The sequence below is a fragment of the Falco biarmicus genome, chromosome 3 (assembly GCF_023638135.1).
Source record: "Falco biarmicus isolate bFalBia1 chromosome 3, bFalBia1.pri, whole genome shotgun sequence".
Classification (NCBI taxonomy): Eukaryota; Metazoa; Chordata; class Aves; order Falconiformes; family Falconidae; genus Falco; species Falco biarmicus.
The window spans coordinates 92,654,797-92,681,615 of NC_079290.1; the positions used below are offsets into that span (position 1 = coordinate 92,654,797).

The 26,819-nt window shown below is 43.8% G+C and overlaps 1 protein-coding gene across 5 annotated transcripts in view; it reads right to left on the reverse strand.

The window, feature by feature from the left end:
* The window catches only part of SLC22A23 (solute carrier family 22 member 23), a 113,708-nt gene that overhangs the window by 80,859 nt on the left and 6,030 nt on the right, over positions 1-26,819 (reverse strand). For all 5 annotated transcript variants that reach the window (XR_008820562.1, XM_056330233.1, XM_056330232.1 and 2 more), the window contains exons 2-3: positions 14,160-14,263; positions 8,691-8,845 (exon numbers count right to left, since the gene is read on the reverse strand). Coding sequence is in view for 4 of the 5 variants with exons in the window: in XM_056330233.1 (XP_056186208.1) it covers positions 8,691-8,845; positions 14,160-14,263 (259 nt within the window). In the remaining variant the exon portion in view is untranslated. The remainder of the gene's footprint in view (positions 1-8,690; positions 8,846-14,159; positions 14,264-26,819) is intronic.

The window sequence follows — 26,819 nt, forward strand, 5'->3', positions numbered from 1 at the left end:
TCAAAAGACAAAAACATAGCTCATACTTTCAGGTCCATCAGTAACTGCAGCGTATGACTTCAACAGTTTCATTTGCAATGCAACCTTGAGTAGTTTTATTTAAAAAATAAAGAGAAGTGATATGAGTACTGGAACAGCATGTATGATTGAATTCTGTAGACTGGCAACAAATAAAATGAAGAATTAAAACAAGAGTGAACTTTTTATTGTATCTGACTAAATAATATGCATTTGCAGAAATCCTGCAACAAGAGTTGCCTGCAAATTTCATGCTTCGAGTGAAATTTAATTAACTTGAACTAGTAAAAATCCCACAGGGTTATGTTATTTGTAAGCGAGAAAATAGGACTCATGTCTGTGTGACTGGGGATGGGAATTTGGCTAGCCTTGTTAAATTACAGTTCCTCTTGAAAGGCACATAAATATTTATGTGAATGTGTGCTGACATTTGTTGCTGGACTTGAATATTCAAGTCACTACAGATAACTTCTAAATCTACCTTCTTCATACACATGGTTTTTCCTCTGTGTACATCCTGTTGCGATAATTTGGCTTGCATTTTCATGACAAGCTATCCTGTAGGGACAGGCAGGAAAGGGAAGTAAAGCACTGTTCATTCATAGGTGATTTATGAACCTCTGTGTGCTTCCTCTTGCAGCAGAAAGTTAACAGATGCACACAAAAAAAGTCTACCTATACTGGAAGAAACACAGGGTTGAATTTTTTTTCCCCAGCTATGCTGAGTGCCTTAAGGGCAGCTCCTGAGCTGGTTGCTGCCCATCTTATTTCCAACCCTAGTCCATCCAGTTTTCAAGCTCTGCCAAATGTAAAGACACGGCCGAGGAACAGGATAGCTAAAACTCAGTAAGCAAACAGACTTAGCAAAATAGGCTTTATATGTACAACTTCTCTTTGATGCTCTCTGCAACAAACAAAGTTTCCCGCTAGCAAAAAAATCCCCCAGCCCTAAAAATAAAAAAATAAATCACAACTAACAGAGTCCACATGCCTGTTTCTGAATCAGTCGCATTTCTCAGAGAAAAAAAGAACACAACATCCTCTCGGATCATGGAAGCATGGGATTAACTATGAACACACGACAGTATCAGACATACACCAATGATACAACATTGCTGCAATATCAAACCTCTGTAACTGCAAAGCACACAACCATTTCCCAGCCCAAACAGGCAGTCATTGGAGCTGAGGCACTGGGCACAGTGGGAAGGCTTTAATCTGCTGGTGGGAAGCAGCAGACCTGACCGCTGTGGTGGGATGCTCTCCTCCTGCTGGGGGACTCCTTGGCATCCTGCTGAGACCCAGTCCCAGGAGGGAGGCTGGCAGTGCCCGGTGCTGGTGCACAGCAGCCAGAGGACTCTGCAAGGTACAGAGCCCCCACGGCCCGACAGCAGCATCAGTCACTTTGGACAGGGCTTGCACAGATGTGCACGCACACGTTATGTGAAGCTTTGGCTATCAGCAACCCTCCTTCACAACGCTGAATAGCTTGGATCTGCATAGCGAGGAAAAGCCATTTAGCAGCTGTCTTACAACAAAGAAGAAAAAAAAAAAAAAAAAAAGAGCAGCAGGGGAAACAGACTTTACAATTTACTCTTACAGTAAGAGTAACTAACACCACTTTAGCCAAGTCAGAGTTGCAAGTGAAAGGCAACTTTCTGGATTTAACTATACACCCATCATAAACACTTCCTTGTAGTTTGAAGACATGGTTGTATGAGCAGCTGAGACAATGCAAAGGAATGTGGAAGGGGAAGATAGGAGCCCTTCTCATTTCCTCTCAGTGGAAGCAAGCTGTTAGCTGTGCAACAGGGATGAGTAGACCTATGAGTATATTTGACATTGCTCAGAAAAAAAATAATTTAAAAAATCCCTAAAAATGTCATTACAATCCTGAACAGTTACAGTTACAAGTATCTGCATGACAGAAAGTAAAATTTCACATGCTGAGCACACCCAAACTGCTGTAGCTGGTTTGGAACAATTAAAAGACAGACACTTTAAATGGTAAATGCAAGCTGCATTTTAAGCTGGGGAAATTGCAAGTGTACTCTAATCTCATCTGATTGTCATCATCACAAGTATAACAACTGCAGTGTTGCATCTTATTGCATTCTCAATTGACCAGTCATACAGCATATACCTCAAATAAAATTAATTCCTTGGGCTTTCTGTCACATTGACAACACACAAGATTTTTAGCAACTGAAATGGCAAAACTGATTAAAATTAGATCCTGCCGCAATTTCTGCATTAACCAAACATCTTCTAACCTCCCAAGAAACCTTAGAAAGATCCTTCTTTTATTCCCCTCCAGCATACCTTAAGATGGTATAAACTTCAAATGTGCTGCCTCAAATGGTACAGTTTTCCCAGGATTCAGGACAATGTTAGCAATGCTTCAAGGGCACCACTGCTCTAGAACACAGTTTGTAGGGGTTAAAATAAGGGTGATGTCCACTGTGTTCCTAGAAGAGTCCATCCCCACTCTGACCATCAGAAAAGGGAAGAAAATTCAGAAGAAAGTACTGAGGAGGAAGAGACCAATAGATTATATGAAGAGTCATAATTTGATTGTACTGAGGGAAGCAATGTAGAGCAAGGAAGATTTATACTTATAAGGAGAGCACTGTAATTCCAATAACCTTTTCCACTCTTGCATAAATTGAGCCCCCAGGCATCTGATAAAAGGCAGGCATAGTCCTTTTTTTGAGCAGCTGGATTGCTCCTACTGCATATTATTTCTTACAACCGGTCTTGTGCAAAGCTATTAAAAATGCAGAAGTGCTGTTTCCAGAAACTCACATCCCATCTCAATGTTAGAACAGCCTGTGACTCCTCTCTAAACAGAAGCTTTGGTATCGTTTAACAGTTAATGGTCACTTTAGGGTGATCCAGTAAGATTTTCCATTCAGCGGATCCCTCTGCGATCACTCCTACTAGATCTGCATCAAGTGACTCAGAGCAAGGAAAGGCTGGTTACATAAACAGAAGGTAGGTGGCTTAACAACCTTGATCTTATCACAGACCTGTCAGTGGAGAGAACTGAATGTTACTGCAGAGCTAGCGCACATGTCAATGCACAGGAAAGGAGTCAGATGTTTTCCACATCCTCCGATCTGGGAATGCTTTGCAGAGTTATTTATCGAGCTGGTTCAGATTACACAGAATAACTTCAGAGCCTGCAGTTTCCAGTGCTTCGCTTGCCTTGCCTAGCCAGGGCCATGCTTGCTACTGAAGAGTCAGGAGAGGAAAATGGAGAATAAAAATCAAGCAATTCTATTGTTTAGAACATTCAGCTGCAAGAGAGGTGAAAATTATAAACTTGGGATGCTCCAGGATCTTACAGCCTCGTACACTTCTGTGAGGGAGAGGAAGAAGGGGGGAAAAAAAGAAAGAAAGATAAATCTCACCCTTTATACTGACACCTGACTGGAAGCAAAATTATTTTACAAATAACATCCCTACAGCCCAACACCCAGAGGCTTCCACACTCTGTTTTGGCACTTGCTCATTTTTCAGCCTGGAGCAAGCTTTCTAGCATGCTGCTCCAGCTTTCCAGGATACCTGTTTAAAAAAAAAATAAAAAATCTTAAGCAGCCACATTTAGCCTCCCTCAGATCAGCGCCTGTGTAATTTACAGGAGTAACAGGTTGGATTGACCTAACTATAAATGAAAAAGATACATCACAGCTGGACACCTTAGCCAGCCTGGAAGCCTTTGCCAAGCTTCTCCAGGCTTTTGAAACACAATCTGTGATTTTCAGCAGCATTCCTACCTTTTTTTTCTTCTAACAGCGAAGGAGAAACAACATGCCTACTCATCCTGCTACTATGTATTGGAGGACACCCCTGCCTCCCCACTCCAACCTGAGATGTTGTCTCCCTTTCAGCAAAGCTATTTCCAGAGCCTATTTACTGGTTCATTCAAGTCTAGACTTTCTAATTTTGCAGCATAATCTGTAGTTCAGTCACCCATGAAACTGCTGAACAGCCTGCAATTGTGCGCAAACGCGCACCATGGCTTGTGCTGTCTGAGCTCAGGTACAGTCGTTAATGATGGCACGCAGCACTTTAACAGGAGGCTTATTAAACCTGCCAGGAGCATTTGCCAGAAAAAATACAACTCTTCCCCCCTCCTCTCCTCCCCCTTAAGTAGTTTAATTAATACCATCATCCTAGTTTTGACTCCAGAAAGCGACAAAAGCACGGACATCGGGAAGGAGACAGATAGGGCATAGGAAGCAATCAGCTGGACGGGAACCCTTGCTTCTCTTCATTCATTTAACACCCAGCAGATCTCCCAAAGGAAGAGGGGACAAGATCAGAGGGTCCATCCCACGGACAACAGCTCATTGCCTTCTCCAGAGGGAAGGTGGATAGCGTCCCTCGCAAGGGCTTAGGCAGACGCTGGCACCAGTGTGGCCTGGGCAGCAGCACGTGAGAAGAGAGAAGAGGGAGCAGGAACTGCTGCCCTCAACCATAAGAGCTCTTGCATCAGCGTGCCTGCTCATGAAAGCGAGCCCTAAGGAAGGGACCCGTGCTGAGTCAGCTGCAGAATCTGGCCTTCTAGAGAAGCACACAGGAAAGGGCTGCCCTGTGGTCACAGCCAAGGCAATGCCCCAGCGAGACTGAAGTGACCCAGAAGCAACGCCCTCCCCTGCCCTGAGATAATCAAATTTGCTTTCTCCCATGACTTTCACATTTGCCAAGTGTACTTCGTCCCACATGAGTTGCAACCCGCAAGCAGAACTCTTTGCAGTGAGTGGCACACCTCGCTCTCTGTATGAGTCCACAGACACCAGCTGAGCATTACTCAGGCACACGTGTCCCTACTCAGGGCTCCCACACCTCTTCTCCTTCCTCTTGGCCTGTCTGAAGGGAACTCCCTTGTAGGACCAGCTTAGGGCTTTCCACCCCAATGGGTAAACTCAAACCTCCTCTTCTTCAGCTGGGCAGAAGGCCACAGCGCCATGCATCCAACTGTGCCAAGCCAGCAGGGGCAGGATGCCCGTCCTTCCTTCCTGGACATGCATGCAGCAACAAATACTGGAGCGAAACGCACTCTCAGAAAAAATAGCTTTTCTCTTAAACAACCTGTCCTCCTCCAACCCCTCAATCTATATGCTTTCCTACATTTAACTGCTGGGCAGGGCATACAGCCCTGTCCAACCACTGCAGCCTGAGTGCTCCTTAGCACCCCTTCACCATTTCTCTCTCCAGGAAATTTAATCTGCAGTCCCAGCACCCTTCTCCAACAAGGGGTGGACCATTTCCACAGAAATCTGCTCAGCAAGCATAGCAGGGGACCTAACCAGCATCTCAGCAGACGGCTCCAGCTCTGTGTATCAGATGACTGCTGAGCATGGCATATTGGGAGCCACTTTGCTCTCCTGGTGGGGAGAGTTTCCCAAGGACCTTCCTGGTGCCTCACCACACAAGATGTGTGCCAGCTGCTCAGGAGCATAGGAACCCACCGAAGGTTGGTACCAAGCAGAAAACTGCTTCTGGAAGACGGTAGAAGCTCCCCCCACTCCATATCAGCATGGAACAAAAGCCTTTCAAAGCTGTGTGTGTTCACTGCAAAAGGTTTAAACTGCCTTTCGTTTTCCTAGATCAGGGATCCTCAAACTTTTTAAACGGGGGACCAGCGAGCAGATCAAGCAGCAGCAGCAGACTGCCTGCCACTTCGTTTCCCCCACCCAACCCCCGGTGTGTGTATGTGTGTGTGGGGTGGTCTGCAAATACCAGGGGCTGGATTGAGGACCCTGGAGGGCTGTATCCGGCCCACTGGCTGTAGTTTGAGGACCCCTGTCCTAGATGATGCAATGACCTATAGCACCTGGGAGGGAAAAGCCCCAGGTTCATTTCTCCTCTGCTTCCCTCCGCAGCAAAAACCATCACCTGCTCAGAGCCTGTCTCTTCCTGCAGGTTCATGAGAAATTTCACCTGAAACTCCTTTTTCCAACAAAACTACAGCAGCTGCAGGAAAACTTCTCAGTTTAACAAATCAACATCCCAAAGTGGTTTCTCTAGACAAGTCCAAAGCAGCTCCAGGCCAGAGGCTACACTTGGAGGCTGCAAGAAGCTAGCTCACTACGACACTGGGGAAAGCCTGCAGAGAAGCACAGGTGGTCTGGGCTCAGTGCTGTCCCTCCACAGAAGGCAAGGCTCATCCCCCGGCTCGCTCTGCACCTTAGGGCAGACAGGTGGGAAAACAGCATTAGGCTATTAAGAGTGCAGTTTGAATGGTGTGGACAACTCAACCTTGGCAACTCTGCGTTTTAAAAACAGCACTTCGGTGCTTCTTCCCGCTCCCAAAGCATCCAGGACTGCTATTGACAATTTCCCTTAGGCAGGCCATAAATCCAAGCACAACTAGCAAGCTCAACACAGTGTAAAAGGATCCCTGTGGCAGGCTAATTACCTTTGCAGGCTATGCAAGCCTGTATACAGTCGCTTCTGCACAGTAGCTTTGAAAACTTCAGCTAATGACTGTCTGGCAGATCAAACTTTCCAGTTTCTATTGTTTTTCTCAGGGCAGCCAGCTGGGAATTCAGGGGCAACAAACCTCCAGGGGAAGAAATGAAGGCCATGAAGAGAAAGGGAAGAGGGGCTATGAAATGGAATAAGACTCCAAAGGAATGCAGTGGCATGCTACAGACTCCAGCAGAAAGGGAAAGACAGTAAATCTAAATTGAGAGAAGGGCTAACAAATTAGGAGTACTGAAATCAAAACCAACATCACCACATAAAAACCCCTGCTACTCCCATTCTCTTAAGACTTGACAGATTAATCCTCTCCTGTTGCTCTGCACCAAGATGACAGCCTTTTTTGTTTGTTTAAATGAAAATATTTAATACAGGAAAACCCTTCCCCTCACCTCCCCAGCCAGAAGGGTCAGAAGATTTACAAGAGGTGCAGGGGTTGCATCTTTCACATTTTCTTACTTCCACACAAGTACACCTATCTACAGGCTGCAGCTAATCTCACAGAGATCTCTCCTACTCCTACTCAGAGATAGTCACTCTACTCCCGCAATGTCTTTCCAGACAGCAGTGGTGATAGCAAACGCTAATTATCAGGGTACGCATATGTGTGTAAATCAGACTCAAATCCTTGCCCTGGATCAAGCAGGGCATGAACTAACCAGGATCTCCCTTTTGCTGAATGAAAGCCTTGGAATGGCATGCTACTGTCTGACCCAAGGTGACACATACATTTGACCTAAGGTGATCATACACTCTTTCCCTCTAATTTCAAAAGGTCCATAATAATAATTTTTTTAAAAAATATTTTAAATAATGTATTATTTTAATAAATAAAGAACAAACCACTAACCAAGAAAAACTAACAAGCTGCATTGGGCTGTCAAAAATCCCAACAAGCCTAATTTCCAAATTTCCAGCTGAATGTCATACTGGTAATGGCTGAAGCCTCCTCCCACAGCTTCCCAATACAAGTGTAATGTCTTCAGTGGTACTTTTGGGTTTTTGGTGAAAAATTCTCACTGGAGATTTTTCACCAAAAGCAAGAGAAGATAAAAATATGTGTCTCAGGTACCATATCAGCTATAATGAAGAAGTGCGATACAGAACAAAGTCTCATATAACCTAGCTGGACTTCTTTCCCTTTGCTGCAGACCAAAACCAAAACTGTGGAACTTAATACTATAAAACACTCCATGTAGAGTAAGGATTCTGTGCTAAGTCTCAATGGGTTGGATACCATCTACAACAGGCAGTAAATAAAAATTTATGAACATATGTACAGCAACTTCCAGGGTATAGTTAATACTATTCCAGAGCCATAATAAAGAGTGGGCAATTTTGTGTTTTCCTCAGGTGGTACAGTACTCTGTTAATTACAAGTAGCCAAGGAAGCTGTTAATTACAAGTAGCCAAGGAAGCAGCAGACAGAGCTCTCTGGAGCATATCCAAGGGACACAGATTAAGCTGGTGGCATCACACATGTACTCTCCAAAGGCAAGGCCTCCAAAAGGGGTTTTCAAATGTTTTAGCTACAAGTTTACACATCACCCTAGATATGAAAATATAAACACTCCTTACAAGCTTTCCCTCAAGTTTCTTTACAGTTATTTTTTTCTTCCATGTAACAGACAAAAAGCAACACCACCACCACCCTCCAAAAAAAAAACCCCAATCCCTGATAAAATTACTTCAGGCTCTTCTCACATATTTTTGCCGTACTTTACAGTCCTGAGGTAGGGACACAGGATCTCTTGCTGCAAATAACAGGAATTTCTGAAAAAGTGCCAAGTACATACTGCTAGAGACAGTAAAAGTGGGGAGTCTCCTATCAAGCTCAATACTGCAAGGTGAAATCCACTCCCATTACACATTATAGCTATGACATAGATGACTTCTAGGTTTAAACGACAACAAGCAAACTCTTATATATAACTCTTACATATATATAACTCCTTTACATAACTCTTATAACTCCTAAAATGAGCTCTCAAACAGCTTCACAGATTACTCTGTAGCAACTTAGAGAGACAGCTGCAAAACCTCTAACTCCTTAACAAAACTCAGGCTAAAGCTTTTTCAGTCCATAGGATTCAGGTTTCATCTGTCTGGATGAAAGCAGGAAGCCAGAGAACAGCAAACCACGTATCAATAATTTGGATGGGCGATGAAGGCATACTCACGCAGTGCGTACAGGGAGAGGACTATTCCAGCCAGGCAAAACCCCTCAAAAAACCTGAGTGTGCTGAACATGGTCACGTTCACGGAGAGTGCCACAGTCAATCCAAATATCAAAATGAATATGACAGAGAAGAGCAGTACGGGCCGTCGACCAACCCTAAAAATAAGGAAGTATGAAGAAACAGTGTTAAAAAGCCAGGATGGACATAAAGCTAGATCGTTACAGCTGGCAAAGAGGTGAAAAAGTCATGCAATCCCTTCCAAATATTGCCATCCATTTTTAATTCTTCTCATTATTTTTTTCCTGCTTACTAAAACCCGGATTTCTCAGCCAGCTTTGCATTGACACATTCCTTTCAGATGGGATTAAGCAGGGACAGCACATTGTATTACTGCTTGATTTAACCATCATTTTCGAAGCAGCAAAGATGAACAAGTAAACATCTAGGAACTACTGTAAGGCCGTAAACAAGTCCCTTGGAGATTACAAGCAACTTGTCAAGAGTTTTCAGTAGTAGCATGAGAGAGTCTATGGTATTATATGTTATATGGCACGGTATATTATTTCTCTATAGCTTACAGCCACAAAACTCGCTGCAAAGATCTCCTCTTCCCAACAGACACGTGCTTTTCAGCCCCATCTGCAAGAGGAGCTGGCTCAAAAAACTATTTTTCTTGGCCTTATTGTTGAGGGCAAGCCTAACAGACACGGACCAAGCACAAAACAGGGCTCACGTCACTTCACTGAGCCTTAGGCAGCCGTTAGTTGCACTCACAAGAAAACTGTCCCTCCACCTTGTATCCCCACAGCAGCCACAGGGATCCACAAAACCAGCCCGACTGGAGGGTGAGGAAGAAACCGCTCCAAAATGAGTGCTGGCAACAGGGGCATGAGGATCTGCACTGCTCCTTCGCAGGCAGGCTTTGCAGTTGCAACCTGTAGTTGCACGTGTTGGTACACTGCTGACGAGGAGGAAGAGTTACGCTGCCACCAAACTTGGGGAGGCACCTGCTGCAGAGCTTGGGCTTGATGTCAAAGGAACATGAGATTTTTACATCTTACTCTCATGCTTAGTGTTTATAATTCCCCTTTCTCCCCCTCTTCCCGTGCAAGAATGATATGAAGCACCAGAGCACACTGCTATTTTTAAACAATAATTGGATCATTATGTGGAGATTTCCAAAATTTTTCAACTTGTCAACTCCCACAAGTTTTCCAGTGGAACTGAGGATCCCTTTTAGTCAGCTCCATATGCCATTTCCACAAAGAATATATGAACTTGCTTTTCGTAGGCAGCTTTCACAGACCCATTCAAAGCAGTCTGTCAGCTCCAAGCCAGCCATCAGGTTGAATGTCAGCACAATAAAGAGCATTTAAATCTCACAACTTCGTCCAGTTTCACATGCTGTAGTGTTTCTATTCAAATATTTCAGCAGATTGTTACCAGCAGCTATAAAGTATATTACATATATGCATTCACAATTAGAACTTTGGATTTTGCTTTACTTAAAATAGAGTGAGATCAATAAAATACGGGGTGAAGGGCTGAGAAGGAGACATTGTTATAATTTTTTATATTTTGGGGAACTGGGAGAGTGCACCACTACGTGTGAAAAAGTGTCAATGATTGACAAAGTCACACCTAAGAAGGCAGTGTCATGGCTCCTTGCATGAGGACAGCTTTACATCTGAAAAGAAAATAGTAGCATCACCTGTGGGGCATCTCAAATATTTAACTTCTTGACACTAACCGTTCAAAGTTTTTAAAACAATGTGCCACCGTGCAAAGTGAAGACAGCAAGGTCAAAGCAGACTGCTCTCGATCAGCATACAAACCCAGCCCACCAGAAGACAAGCTGCTGTTGAGCTCAGCGTGGGAACTCATCACCACTGCCTCAGTGACATGCAATGCACTAGGAACATGCTGGATACCAGGGCAGTTAACCGCTGTGTGCGTGCTTCAGGTTTTATATTTATGGAACACAAAGCACTTGAGCAGGGAGTGAGGGGAAGTACCTCATGCGAAACCCTGAATACAGAAAAAAACCCCTATGAATGTTCTGTTATCAGCGAACTGCGCAGACTTTTGCAGCCCTATTTTCGTAATCACCAAGCTGTAATTCATACTAATTAGTGTTTGTGGAAGTGTTTTGTAGATGAAAGGCATTATGCAAACACTCAGAATTAGGAACTTAATTCTCATCACAAGCCTGACCTGCCATTCCCTGGTGTTGATTAGAAAAGACCTCATGGTTAGCATACTTCCATTCCCCTCTTCCCCTCCTCCCACCCTCTGTACTGAGGTTATCCATCATTAGGACATAGAATTTCTTCTACCATTATATAAGCTACGTAAATGAATCATTGCTACTAATGAAGAATCAGGAAATCTGCAAGCCTCCTGGGCCTGTGAGAGCCAACTGAGGCCAGATAAGCCCTCCAGAAAGAGGCATCACCAGCACCTCCTCCCAGACACAAAACTCCTTCCTCACCAAGGCACTTAGCACATTCCTCAACAATCAAAGCTCCAGGGCAGCTACCAGCCTGGTATTTGGTGATCCACTCGGTGTTTTGACAGGATGGTGTCTTAGAGCATAAAAAAGCCTTTTATATGGAGACAGAATTATCTAACAGCAAATGGAAATGCTTGTGAGAAATTAAACCATACACAATCTCCCTGGTAAAACAGCCCCAGGGTGTGATTTGCTGCCATCCAAACTATCCCAGAGAGAGATTTCTGTGCCACAGAAGTCTCAGCCTACACTGCATAACATTATGTAGATCAATTGCTAAATGCTGCCTGCACAGGTAAATAACTAGGGATACAAGCAACCCCAGGCTTTTGAGGAATCTGCAATCCACACAGCATGACACACAGATGCATCAAAAAGATATTCCTAACATCATCAGAGTTGCACCACACAGGGAGAGGGAATGGTTTGAGAACAAGACCTGCTCTTCCCATGCTCCTACACAGGTACCTTGCCACCCTGAGAAGATTAAACTGATCAAATAGTTCTTCCCATGCTGTTCTTTTGCAGGTTTCCACTCTGTCTTGGGACTTGAATTGGCACAAAGGCTCCAAAAAGCACCAGAGCAGCAAAGCAGGGGCGGTAGCGCGCAAATGGGAGGCAGGGACCTACTGTCTGGATGCTACATGACCAAGGCCACCTGCTCCAGGAGAAAAGGCTTCCACAGAGACCTCAACAGCCTCTGTCCAGAGCAGGCAAAATTGCCAGCGGTGCTCTGCCTCTTGAACAAGTAACTTATTCAGGCATTGGACACAGATGGTCTTCATACAGCCAAACATGTTTACAGACCTTCTTCCTATAGAGCTATCCCAGCATGCATGGCTACTGTATTTGGAACGTAAACCACCCAGTTTACTTAGCAAATGACCCTAATACACTCTATGCTTTTGCCACATACAGCTTTAAAAGCCTTCTTTCAAGAAGGAAAAGCAAAGCCCCTGATGGTACAAAAAGCCCAAAGCATCTTCTAATTATTTAAACTGGAGAGTCATATATAAGGGAAATGAAAACAGATTTTGAAAGTTTGTAATACTTTTATACATTACATTGTTTAAGCCTTCCCTGCCCTTGCTTGGGGCTAACATCCTTTTTTTCTTCTTTTATAGGTACATTACCCTTTGCATCCATCTCTCCACACAACCCCCTGACTTAGCGGAAACTCAAGGTGTGATTAAATAGCAAAGTAAACCCCACTTAGGTCTTCTTTTACCAGCCCCACGTGCTGCTGTGATGTGACAAAAAGACTATCTAGCACAGGACCTCTGCTGAGTCTGTTACATCAGATGGCAGCGATGGGGACTGAAGAGGGGCCTGAGGACCGGCTTTGGTGGCAGCAAACCACGTCCTTTCCGTTCACCCACAGAAGAGCAAGGGGGTCACTATTGCCTCCAGCTACAAAGTTACCCTTTTTCTCCTTCAAACCACAGCTGGAGACTAGGTGCTCCTTAAGCTCTCCTAAACTCACTAGGTGAAAAAGAAAAAAGCTACCTTAATTTTATATCAGGGTAATTTTATGCTGCATTAGCTCAGCTAAGCAGCTCACAAAGGGATCCAAGAAGCGCACGTAGCAGCGCGAAGTACGCACCGAGGACAGAAGTGGATGGAAGAGCAGGATGCTCCTTTTGGTGGCAGAGAGCTATTAAATCTGCTTACTGCAATTCTCTCTTGAAGCCAGTGCCTTTGGCAACAAGTTGTTCATTTATTTGTGACTTATTTGTCAATTAGAGCAGCATTTTCCTAACTTGGGAATAAGTCTGCTTTCTCCACACCGATTCCTTTTCAGGAAAACTGAGCAAGATCCCTCATTCATTTCCCTACTATACTTTCTATGTGTTGTTAACAGCCCTGTTTTACTTTGGTATTTTAATCAAATTCAACTGTATTTCATCATGCATGTTCCCTACTTCACTGGAAAGCCATGATTCCTCACTTGCCTCAAAACTTTTAGTGACCATTCAAGAATTAAGTTGCCATTTTGCTGCAGATGCTTGAGCCAAATTACAGCACAGCTGCAGGGGGCCTTTTCTCTCCCAACTGACTGGCGAGTTGCTGAGGCTTTGTAAGATTTCCCTAATAGGCAACTCTTCTTCTTCCTTTCCTGTTTTAATGAATGGCAAAAGAGTTAACTTGGGGCCATTTAAAGCACCAACATTGGCAACCGTGCTGGAAGCCACTCAGATGACTGGGACAGCATTGCAGAGCTATTGTTTCAGATGCTGCAAGTTTCCACTGAAATCACTTGAGTCATGCCTTCAATTTTTCTCCCCTCATCTTTTGCACTACAGGACCGTTTCTTTAAAGAAAAGCTGAACTCTAAGCATAACTGGGGTATTCGATAATGTTTTCACTACTGCACTTTAAGGAATTGCACTCTATGCTTTTACATTTAATACCCCAATATGACACATAAGTCAGCAATTCCCTAACACTACATTGAAATGTTTGCTTAACAAGAACTTTAAAAAAAGAATAATGGAAAGGTTTGCAAAAACCAGCCTTCTACCCACCAAAAGATACTGTGTAAGCACAAGGTTGACATTACATTAGTCTCGTATTCAGTCAGATCAATGCCGCTTCCAATTTCTTTTGGCCCTACCTCTCAGTTAAAAAAAAAACCAACAACAAACCCTAAAGGCTTCACTTATATAATTAGAAAATACTTAATTCTGTACTAGCGTTACAGCTGTAATAAATTGTGTCAGTGGGAAATAACTAAGCCAATTACCAAATAGCTTATTTATGTTATTTACCTTGAAATAAACTACTCAGGTTCAAGCTATTAACACAGTTTTAAACTGTTTATTCATCATGCTTCTTTTAGAGCCTGAAAAATCGTTATGCAAAGGTTCTTCATAAATATAAAGTAGAAGAAAATCAAAACAATATTTAATATTATTATTTATTTATAATTACATTGCATTAAAAGATTTTTCACTTACCAGTCAGCTATACATCCTGTTATTAAGTGGCCGAAGATTAATCCTACCAGTAGAGAGAATTTAGCAATGTGGACTTTCCAGGCAGAATCACAAACAAGATCCCACTGAAAGAAAAAAAGAAAGGAAAACAAAAAAAAAGAAAGAGATAAACTGAAACATTTGTTTCTCAGATATGTTTCAACATACTCATGTTGTGCAGCTTCTTCCAAATTTCAGTCCTAGCATGAGCGCATTGAAATGACAGAGGAAAGCCTTCTCCTTCAAGCCAACCCCCAGACCCTGAGGAACAAATTAAAAACCTCATTTACTTCAGCGAATTTTATCAAACCCTTAATTATAAAGTGACAACATCCAACACTTGTCTCCTCCTCTCTAGGCCACATCAGTTTAGACTAAGGAACGTATCTCCATCACACACTGGCAGTACTGGTGTAGCTGAAGCATCTCATGGCAGCAGCCCCAGGCACCTACAGCCAGAGCCCCGTGAAGCCCACCAGCAGCAAACCCCACCAGCTAAGAGCAAATTCTCCAAGTGAGCTCCTCAGGGCCATTTGGAAACATGGGGAAAAGTAGCTGCTTTGCCAGAGACACCTCATGGCCATTAGCTCCCACAAAGCATCAAGACACTTTCACTTTGAGAAAAGCATCCCTATTCCCCAGGTGCTGGAAGAGGATGAAGACTAACTAATGGGCATGACTCATCAGGACAAGTTCTGGCACAGAGCCGGACAGGACAGCTGGAGAGCCCGGCGCAGCCACACGACTCCTTGGGACAGCAGCCCCCACAGCGACATGTAACAGCTCAGAGTTCAGACAGGGGCTGGACCTCCGCTCTAATGCTATCCCTGACACCGAAATGACCCTTTCTGCCCAAAGGAAGAGAAGATGGACCATTTCAGGCACACCCCTGCTGCTGTTAGGGTATTGCCTCATTCCCATGGGAAAGACGGGAACAATAAGGTTTCTAGTGAGGCTTCCCTAAACTCCAAGACATTTTCCTCTGAGGCATTAAACCGAGTCTCAGATGAACGAGGCTGCACTCCTGGCTTTAGCCCAACACCCTCATTGCCCTCAGACATGTAACTTAATCTCTCTTATGTGTAAAGTGTGGATAGTACTATTATACCCTTGAATAAATGTAGGAAGACATGTTTGCTTGTGGTTTGTGAAGTGTTCAAATATTAATGGTAATGGGAGCCATACACATTTCATGAAAAATAAGTACAGCCAACTTTGGAGAGCCAGATACTCCACAATTGAAACTTAGGGGAATAAATGTCTGTTGTGTGTAATATAATAGCAGCAGCCCTCCTGACACCCGTAACTGAAGTTTCATGGCCAAAAATGTAGAGCAGAAGTGTGCAATTTATTTTCAAAAGTCAGATGCAACTTCAAGAGAAAGCTTCCCTCAAAAGAGCTCAGTTAAGTGCGCTGCACTTTTAAGCATTTCCATAACATACAGCCCTTCCACAAACAAGGCTAGCCCTGACTCAGCCCTCTGGTTCAACTTTGCAGGAGACATCCTCCCTGCAACACACCATCTCACCAAGAAGTATAGCACTTTTGTGGCCAAAAGAAATAAGCCAGCTTTCGGGCTCAGGTTTTTTTTAGTTAAATGTATTTTTGAGTTCCTCACTGCACTGACTTGTAGAAGTTGGGACATATATGTGTGATCCTCCAACCTACAGCTGAAGGCACTAAGGAACCAAAAGCAAGTAATACGAGCAAGTATTTTTCCACCAAAGAGCTATGAATTATTTGCAGCAAACAGCTCAACAAGGCAGTGAGAACTGCTCTCCAAAGATGCTGAGTTTTCAGAAGTGTTTAGCAAGTGGGGGAAATGCAACTCCTAGTATTTGCGATTACAGACCCAATCTCCAGTTAGCAAAGAAGAATATATGCCCAGACAAGCTGCAAACAAAACACAGTTTTCTGAGATATATATGAGCTCCAAGGTAGGCTTTCAGACGGTCCAGGTTTATTTTCACAGTCTAGAAGGTGCATACGCTGCTTAAAGCTGTGAAATACTTTATTTCTAGTTTTAATAAAATCAATTTGTTCTCTAGTCATATTTATACACGAACACTTTTTTAAAGGCTATCTCTACAAATTGTTAATTTTTACTTTTACTGTTGTCAGAGGAATGGTAATTTCACCCAATTGCAAAAAGAAAAAGCAGATAGTCTGGTGCCTTTTCATTTTCACAGCTTACTAATGCTAGTCAAAAGGTAGCCAGCCCTTGCACGAGGCCCGGGCAGAGAATGTGCACTGCCAGATTGCACATAGGTAAAAGTTCATGGATGGAAAACCCAAATCTCATGAAGGGCAGTTGTGAAATTTCAGGCCAGGACAACAGATGTCAAACTGGTTTTGCACACCGGCACACAGAGTAAGAGTTTAAAAGCAGAAGGAAAGTCAGTCTATCAGCACGCCCTTCAGTGGTGCCTATAATGCACCCACTCCTTTTGATAACTTATCTGCTAGTCACCATATGTTTGTTTGTTAAGGCTATTACCCAAGTCCCCAGCTGCTCTGAAAATAAAACCACGTATTTCCTTGCAAACCCTGCACTGGGCCCTTCCCTGCCCTGGGTTCAGCACTCACTCTGCAGGCCGGGGTAAATCAGAGCTGGTCCCCAAGCCCACCAGCAGCTTCATGGGTGCTGACACACAACGGCAGCCCCTGCCCTTCCCCCAGCCTCTCGCTCTTAAAACCCCTCAGAACTGGTAAATACTGAAATATTTCAACAGTAGCTTTAGCACAAACTTCCAGAGAATCTGCCATAACCCCAAATTACTTGCTGAGTACTGAGAACTCCAGCACACCCCGGTTTCTCCTCTGGCAGCTGTCACAAACCAGAGAGGTCACTGTGAAGCCATTATCCCAAATAAATTCGGCAGGACAGTGGTGGGTGCCACCAGGGCATTCGACTGGCAAAGAGACAGAAAAATAAGGAGAAGACACAAAAGAAAAACATGGATGCTGCCGTCAAAAGCAGCCTGAGTTAAAGATGACATTAATAGGACAAAATACATATTTAATAACTAGCATATAGTCCCCACCCATCTAACACAGCAGAGAGCAAACCAGCAAGGCTTTGTCATGCTGAAAGTGCAGGAATTTTTCCAGAGACCTATGCTGCCCCTTCCCTTCCCCAGAGAAAAGCCAAAGGCAGGGGTCTGTAGCCTCAGCTTTGAAGACCTAGAAATAAACAGCAAACATTATATAGCATCTGCATGGCCTTTCCCCATACATACACCTGGGCTCGGCAGTGCGGAGTGTATTGGACATGCCCACATGGCATGGCTGTGCCCGGAGCCTCAGCAGGTCTGGCTGTAAGTGCCAGTAGTTTCACCCCACAAACACGACACTCGGGTTTGCTCCACAGGGAAAGGGGTGACAGGTTTCCGTGTCCCTGCAGAACAAAGTGCTGGCTGGGCAGCACCGATGACAGTTCAAGTGGCACCCCAAGCAAGTCTGCCCTGGGAGGAGGCTGGACAGTAATCCTCTCCCATCTCTTACAAAAGGTAGGATGCACTGGGGGACCATCAAATCCTGTAACTGCTCTGGCTGAACCCCCTGGTGTCCCCCTTGGGAGTTAACAGCACTCAGCCTGAGGGAAGGATGCTGCTAAATTTACAGTGCTTCCTGGGATTTCTCTTTGTGTCCCTGAGTTTTGCCTGTCTTTCTGTCCTCCATCTCCATATCCTCCTAATGCAAAGATCTGATTTTCTCACTAAATAAATACGACTGTATTGTTACGCTATAACATATATAACAATAACTAACTCACTAAATAAATAGGACTGTATTGTGCTGAAACAAAAATAACTGTATATAAAGTTTGCTGGTGGAAAGGGAACATTTAAACAAGAAAAGCTTCTTTTTTTAATAGCAGTACAGCAATGTAGAGAATTTGCCACCTATGCGGATGTGCAATATATTGCAAGCGGTTTTTTTTCATGTTGTGACAGCATTGTCAAAGCTTAAGGAGTCACACCTTCAGGATCCTAATGTTTAACTGATACCAGTGAGTCACCACCTGTGCTGTGAGTCACTCCGCTTCCCATCAACACGGAGGACTCTCTGAAACATGAGGTGCTTCAAAGGACATCTGGCAAAAGGTAAACGCACCCAAAAAAAGCGACCATTCTGTAACTTCTTTACGAGGAGTGAAAATCTGGAAAGAGCTCATGCAGCGAGCTGGTATTTGCACTGAGGTTAAGTTATAAAAGTTGCAAATGTAAAGCCTGCTGCGTGTTTGCTACTGCAAAGACACACTGTCTCAATGAAGAGGTCCTGCCTTGCAAGCACTTGTCCTCCAGAGGCCATAATGCTGTCTATGGCATCTAAGCACACTGAATACTCACTGCAAAAAGGTCATAGTAAGATGCCTACCAAGGATTAGGGTTCTTCTACCTTCACCCTAACTGCATGGAAAAGTGCAAGGCAGACCCTTCTGTCCTAAAAAGAGCAAAGAGATGGGAGGAGAGACGCTCTGGTCCAACACTCGCCTGGAGCCTGGTACAAAGAGCCCACGAGAGGGGAGCTGGATATGCACACCTTCTCCCCACACTGCGGGTTTGCAGTCCATTTGCAGTGACTGATGCCCAGATCACTGCTGAGAGCAAGCCAACCCTTCCCCAAGCAGTCTGTGGGTGGACCATGGCCGTGCTCCCACTGCTCTCTGCATTGGTTTGAGCAGGAGGAGACCGGAGGGTCGCTCACGCTGCTGCCTTGGAAGGCCCTGAGCCAGGCACGAAGCTGCACCCTCAATCCTTCCCCAGTCAGGCAGCTGCACTGGCCCTTGCAGACACATGACGTGCTCGACACACCACACGTGGCCTCTTGGACCTCTGGAGAAAAGATCCCACTCCGGGATCCCTAGCCTCTACATATCACACACCACAGCTTACCGCAGCAGCCCCAAACACCTCCTGGGGAAGAGCCACAAGCTGCACTGCACATTAGATAGCAATTTTAAGACCAGTTCATGAAAATAAGAATCTATCATTTGTCACTGAGGTGACATGTATGTCAGACCTCATCTTTCTTAGTTCCTCTCCTTCCTGCTTCATCTTTTTATAACCAAACCTTGTCAATTTTCCCTGCACAGCACTAGAATCCATCTTCTATATAAATACCTAATCTAGTAAAAGTTTAAATTTATGATGCCTTCAGATTCTCTTAGTGTTTTCCCCAAAAAAATACGAACCACAAAGATGTTTTTAAGAAGAATAATTTAAAAAGTTATGCTTTTTATACAACATATGTAAGACAAAGCAAGACAGTCTCCAGGTACTTGCTCCTGGAGGAAAAGCTCCAAGTCAGCAGACCAAGCACTAAAAAAAAAACAACCCAAATAACTACAAAAGAAAAAAAAAATTTAAAAAAAATCAGTATTTCTACTATAATGTATCTACTACTAACTAATGCCTTTTCCTAGTACTAAACTATCCAAGTAGTACTCATAGTTGCAGCCCCAAGAGACCACTGTAGCAAAATTTCCTTCCAGGCTGCTACAGGACAATATTGCTCCCTTTCTCAACCCCCAGCCAAAGATGACACTGGCTGCATTTTTAACTTTAAAGAATGTGTACAAGTTCCAGGAAGTGGTATGATGCTCAACTCTACAGAAAATAACTGTGCAGTTAAACCTCACTAAAGAGGCTGCAGGAGGAATCTCCCAGAGGGATGTGCCAGCACAACTACAACACTTAGAGTTGGGATGGTTTTATTGCCACAGGTGTCTCTATCTCACTCTCAGCCATGGCAACAACAGAGCATTTAAACTATTTAACCTTCAAGGTTCAGAGTAAGAATGCCTCTCCTTTGAGATCACAGCTGGGCAAAGCACTCCCTGTTCTGTATTTTAAATGTTGATAAAGCCAAGAAACAAACACCTGGCATTTTTTTGACCACCAGTACAGCCAGCTGGGTGCATCAAGAAGGTCACATTTCAAAATGGGGACATTAAGAAGAGTAAAAAATATAAAACCAAATAATCCTGGAAGACTTGAGAAGAAGGTGTAAAAACGAATGATTTCCTCTTTCTTTGACCAGCCACATTCAGAACCAAACATCTCCCATCTACATCTTTCCTTACTTTTTTATCAGACACATCTGGACTTACCTGGAAAACAGAAGAGTCATTAAAAAAAAACCCGAACAAGAACATCCACAAGACAGACAACAAACCAGCCATTGAAAGGTTTTGTTGTTTTCTCTGAACGGCCACTGTAAGTGGCATACATCACCTGCACTGGAATGCCTCAACTCACACCACGGCCAACACCTGACTTTTAAGCTACTTCCCCTCTGCGTGACACTAGACCTCCAAGTGCTGAGCACATCTAACTTTCTTCAGCTTTATTGTAAGTGGATGCTTTTGCTGAAAAAGAAGAAAAAACCCCAACCAAACGAAAAACCCCAAACCTCTGACCAGTGTCTGAGTGCTTAGGGCCTCTTAAGATAAATCCTTCTAAAATAAATTTCTACTGAGCAAGTACACACTGGTATTTTGATATGTTTATAACCATCCGAGTTTGTAAGAACTTTTACTCAGGTAGCAAAAGCGATACTGTTGGTACCAGAGTATCACCTTTTGCTCAACATCTGCCTCCTTCCTCTTCCCAAGAAAACTCAGGTCCCTATTCCCATGCACTGGAGCTTGCTAACTCAATAGAAGCGAGGGATTGTCCTGTTTGGCTTCTTATCCAATTCATTTTTCTTACAGCACTTTCATTCTCAGAAACCAGTAAACCATTGCTAACCATGGCAGGCACCTGGCAGGGAAAGCTGAAGCCCAGGAAAAAAATCACTTGTGAACAGTGAACACAAGGTGACCTACATAGAAATGGTCAGGTTGCTTTAACTACAGCCATGACTGACGGCCTGGGCAACGTACCATTTGGAAAAAATCAAGCAAAGAAACTACTTTTGACTAGTACCACAAAGCCAAAGGTTTTGGGGACCTAAGGAGGGGAGGGGAGAGCGAGAGGGGAGAGGGTGTGTGAGCCAGAGGACACATGCTTAGCAGTCTTCCAAGAAAGATATAATTAGATTGTGCAGCATCATATGAAAGCAGTTTCATATACCTATGAAAACAGTTTCCATCCTCACAAAAGAGTACAGGACTGCACAGCTGTGGACTTCACAAATTTCCCTGGTTTCTGAACCAGAAACTAATGGTTTGTGAAGTTTAACGTGGTTCAAGCTGCTGAAATAATTCCTTCAAACCTGCGTTTTCCGATATGCATGACTTTGCTGTGAAATTTCCACATTAATTTTTGAAGTGAATATTCTTTAAGACTGGTATTTAAGCCTTTAAAAACAAAGCACTTGGTGCCACACATCACTGTGTGAACACTGACACATAAAATGGCACTTCCTCCTGGTTTGCAAACTCCAGTTCTGTCACGAAGGTGGGACACCTAAGGCACAGGTTGTGTCAAGCTGCTTGCAAACAAGAGGCAGAGATACGCTGCCTTCTATATTAATTCATTCCAGAAACTAGTTGGTCCCCACTACACCCCGCAGGGCGACGCTGTCCTGCTCACACCCGGTATGTGCACGCCCCGTTCCCACCCCCGGCAGCAGAAAGGTGATGCTGACAGAAGGGTGCGTAACTGGGCATCTCCTGTCTGCATCCACGGAAGCAGCTCCAGACTGCCAGCCAAGCTGCACCGCGCACATCTGCGTGCCCTGTGTCATATCTAACACCTTTCAGTCCTGGTTCACCTGTAAGAGATCTCCCCAGTGTGGTGAGATGGCTCAAGCAACACTGCAATTGCAAAACAAGCCCAAAACTTCAAATATGCAAAAGGACACAAATCAACTTTGTTTCAGAGTGAGGAAACAAACTTGGAAAAGACTCTAAATTGAACACTTGGCACTACATTATTCCTTAGTCTATGCCATAAGCAAAAAAGACCCTCCAAGCTAACCACCAAGCACATCAGCAGAGTCCCAAGATAATGAGATGCTACCTAAAACACTACAAAACTGGAAAAAGTTTCATCTACCCTTTAACTTCATGTTTTAATCAGGAGCAATTAGATCTTCTGTTCCCAACCCTGTTCTCATCACAGATCTGTTACTTTTCCCCACTGGGACAGGGAAGAAGGAAGTTTGCTAAGTAAATAAACATCACTAATATGGTAACAATTAAAATATGATTTGTTAATCATATGACAGTCTTCTGAATACTCAACATGATTAAATCAATTTTAGTAGCATCCATATACCACCCACTTCATCATTATTTCTTTTATTTTCAGTAGCAGGAGTTCCCTTCATTCTGAGACATTTTGATCTTCTCCAGCCTTCACCCTCCCCAGATTAGTCAACTAACTTGTTTCTCATCTGATGAGATCTGCTTCGCTTTTTCAGCTCCGTAATGTCATTTAATATCAAAGAGTTGGGAGATACAAAAACTTCCTTGCAGCTTTCATGAACACTATATTAATAATTTTCCAAAGAGCAGGATCAGGATCATCTCTCTTTTATATCTCTTTGCTGCAATTAAGTATCCTTTCTACACATATTCTGACATCATTAGGAGCCAATGTCACAAAACTGACTTTAATTTTAAACCTGTTCTTTGCTCTAAGTCCCATAGCTGTTTGCCTCCTTCCGGCTGCACGAAAAGACCAGAAGTAACAACACCCATCACTAGGACTGAAACACAGAAAAATGTTTTTAGTGCCAGCCTTCAGTTTCCAGCTGACAACAATCCTTATTGTTAAGGAAGTATGTGGTGCTGGGACTGACCTCACAACCAAACTAAATAAGAAGTTAAACTAGTTATCAGCTTTGTATTTAGAAGAGGTCTAAGCACTGTAAATAGAAGGCATACGTAAAAAAGCCCTAACATTTTAGTTAAATATTAACATTTGCTATCATCTGATCATGGAAAACAAGTTAACACTTTGAGGACTGGTATTTTTAAGGCTGCCAAAGCCACACGTGTGTAAAACATACTGCACGTGCACAGCCTTGAGCGGGCCGACATGGCAAAACCTAATTTACTGCCTTATTGGGCCTTTTTAAAAATCAGAGGGTAGGGGGTGTGTGGAAATTGAAAATGTCAAGCATGACATAAAACTCTGAAATGGAGAAGGGGGAAGGAGGAGACAAGAGGACAAAGCCATTCTTCACGAGAAATACTTGCTCAAAGTCACTATAGATAAAAAGATCAGACACCTTAATTTTGACATGCAATTATTGCTGCCATGACCCTGCCCTCTCATCATTTGAAGACTACAGCTATTATAACTCAGGGAAGGAGGAGAGGAAAAAAAAAAAAAAAAAAAGAAAAAAAAAAAGAGGGTCTAGTATTAATTCAGACTTAAATAAATATAAAGGGGAAGGAAGAAAAGAGAAAAATATTCCACTTGTTTTACAAATCAAATATAAAACAGGTCAACAGGTCTGTCAAGCTTGTATTGTTCTAGCAGACAATGTTTTACATGGCCCTGGGAGACAGAACAGTGGAAACGGTCTTATAGTTTAATTTACATTCCCTATCCTTAATAATATTTGTAGGGTGGACATTGCGACACTGTCTACACATTCATGAACTTTGGTCTGGAGGCCAGGAAGAGACCAGGCAGCTCCAGAGTGCTGGAGAGAAACAGGGAGACAGTCCTTGAGCCAAAATGAACTCTCCCACAACTGTCTGGAGCCAAAAAACCTTTTCCAGGAAATAAGACCACCCTGCTCTGAAAACAGAGCACAGGAATAACAATAAATCACATGCTGCGGGACAAGGCAAACACCACTTCCCCACATCTAACATGTAGCATTCCTGATTCTGCTGGCTTTGCTACTTGGGGATCGAGATGGGTGTCCCAGAAACAAGTATCAGGATATATTTGCCCATTTAATCATATGTTCTTGTGTTTCTGTAGAACAACCGGCACTTGTGCCAAATTGAAAGACAAAATAAAAAAACTTTTGTACTACACATTGAATTTTCCTCCTGGGGAAGAGATGTGTTAAAAAAAAAAAAAGCCTTCTCTTACAGGAAGGAGCCCCAGGCACCCCTTCACCCCTCAGCAGTTTTGCAATTTTGCCCTCTCCCACTGCAGGGAACAGGAGCAGACCTACTTGCACATTCCCAGCAGGTATGATGTGGCTGGGATCAGCGGGAGCTACTCCATGCCTACATGAATCATCGCTGTCTGCCAGGTTTTACAGGCTGGTGGCACGGCAGGCTCCGCAGCACCTACACTGGGAATGGGCCAGCACAACTCCAGTATGGCGCTGAGCAGTTACCAGACACTGACATTGGTCTTGCCTGGATGCCTCCACAACACATCCTGATGACATGTTCCAGAAGGGTCTTAAACTCTTCTCTTTCCTTTAGGTTCCTTCCTTCCCACTTGGCTTTAAAAGAGAATTCAGAGGGCACACAAGGTCATCTGCTGTTCAAAAGTCAGCTAGGAAAAAAAAAAAAACCTAAATTGCATTACAGGAGCTAAGCACACATTTCAGAGTTGAGGTGAGCAGAGCCCAAGAGAAGCTGCTCTGAGAGGATTCAGTGCAACACCTGAACACTGCACTGCTGCAAAGCTGCAGCATCCTCCTGTGACAGCATTCCCTGATTTTCTACGCATCGTCTACAGCAAACCCCACTCCCTTCCTCTACACCCAGACCTCAGCCTAATTAATTCCGCAGTTACTGGCGGGTAACCCAACGCCAGCCAGGCTGTGCTGCAGAAGAGGAGGAGGAGAGAGTAGGAAAGGGGAGGGAGCAACTGTCCCAAGCAGGGATGCCAGGTAGCACGGAGGGGAAACAAACAGACTGAGGAGGGGGAAACAGACTGACGTGGGAAAAAAAAAGACAAGGTACACAACAGCTCTGACACCCTTTCAGCACTTTCTCAATTTAGCAGCTCTCTAGAATTTATTTGGAAAACCTTAATTTAAGACTTTGCACCATTAGTATGGCCAAAAGTTTATAAGTTAAGGAAAACCGTAAAGTCCCATGCCATTCCAGATATTATTTCATTTAAAAAAACCCGAACACCTTCATGTTTGGCTGCCTGTAATCCTCATCTTAACGTTACCATCAGAACTGACTCCAAATTAGATGCCTTCCTCTGTGACAAACGCTTTGAGAAAAACATGAGGTCATGTTTTTGTAATGGCACTCTTGTAGCCAGAGTAAGAAGAGGTAAAACTGTTGGTGCACTTCAGAAATTCAGTTTTAGACCGCATTAGCAGCTGGTAAACATACACCGTAGCCTGCAACTTCTGCCACAGCATGGGCAGGGTCTGTATATTTAAACTTAATGACGGAGATACAATGTGTGTTAGGGAGTGGAAACACAAACAAATAGAACCCCAACCATTTCAAACATCACATCCATCCAGGAAAAAAAAAAAAGCAGTTGTTTGACATACATACAGAAAATGAGGAATATGAAAGACTCAATAGCAAGTCTTGGAAAGCTGAGAATGACTTTTAAGATATTTCAATACAAAATTACCTTCCTGGAGGATCACTGTTAGTTCTAACAATACTAGAAATTGTTTGTGGTAGGCTGAAATCAGATTCCTGTATGTGAGACGCTTTATCTTAAGGGTGCTAATAAACATTAACTCTATGTACATGCCTCTAGTGAAAAAAAATAATCCATACCAGATAGGGAACCTGAGACTACTTGAGTTCTGACGTCAGTATCGGTCTTAACCCAGTCTGTTTTCTAGACCAACTGCTTCAAACTTTTTTGGCCCATACATAACACCAGCCTCAGATAAATAAAAACAGTACCCAGGCTCACTAAACAAGTATTTGTGCGTGGCGATATCACATTTGGTTCTCTCAAACATCAGGCAATTTGCTGTTTGTGGGCAGGCAGAGGACAGTTTCTCACCACTGAGAAATTGCAGGCAGGTCCTGTTCCCAAAACATCCCCTTCCTTCACACAACTTGGCTGGAAACTTGCCCTGTTGTTTTAGGGTGTTGTTCACCAGCACCCTGATAACTGGGAGCCTCCATCACCGTGTGCGGTGTGTGTACGGGCAGCCACACGGCAGCTGCAGCGGGACGGGCTGTCAGCTCTCCTTGCTCCCTCTTTAACAAAGAGGTTTCTCAAGCCTGCAAGTGCTCAGGCCAGGAACTCCTCATCAGCTAACTCACAGAGGAAAGGAGGGGAAAAAAAAAAGAAAAGTTTGGGATCTCTTCCATAGATGATGAAGCCATAAAAAAATTGTAGTAGACATTTGCTCTGGTCTGCCCAGATTTCTGGATACCTCTGATCACAGGGACTCGTTGACCTCCAGCACCCATTCGAAGCAGACAGTAATTTCAAAGCCTTGCCTAAAAGAAATTTAGAAGTCTTTCCACCCTTTGCAAGTGTCTGCCTTGCAGGTCTCTACACCTCTTTCAATCTGCAGAAGGGAATCAAAGGTGTGGGTGACACACTGGTTTTGATCTTGCTGCATCTGACCCAACCACTGCGCTGGGTACCGTAACTCAAGGACTTCATTGATTCGGGACTAGGTAGAAGCCAGTCAGCCAGGAACCAACACTGACAGGACAAATCCTGGCAGTTGCAGGGGGGGCAGGGGGAAGAGAAAGAAGCATCAGCATTTCTGAAGTCTCTTTGCAGAGACCAGCCAGCTGGAGGATATGCAGAAACAGGTGAGATT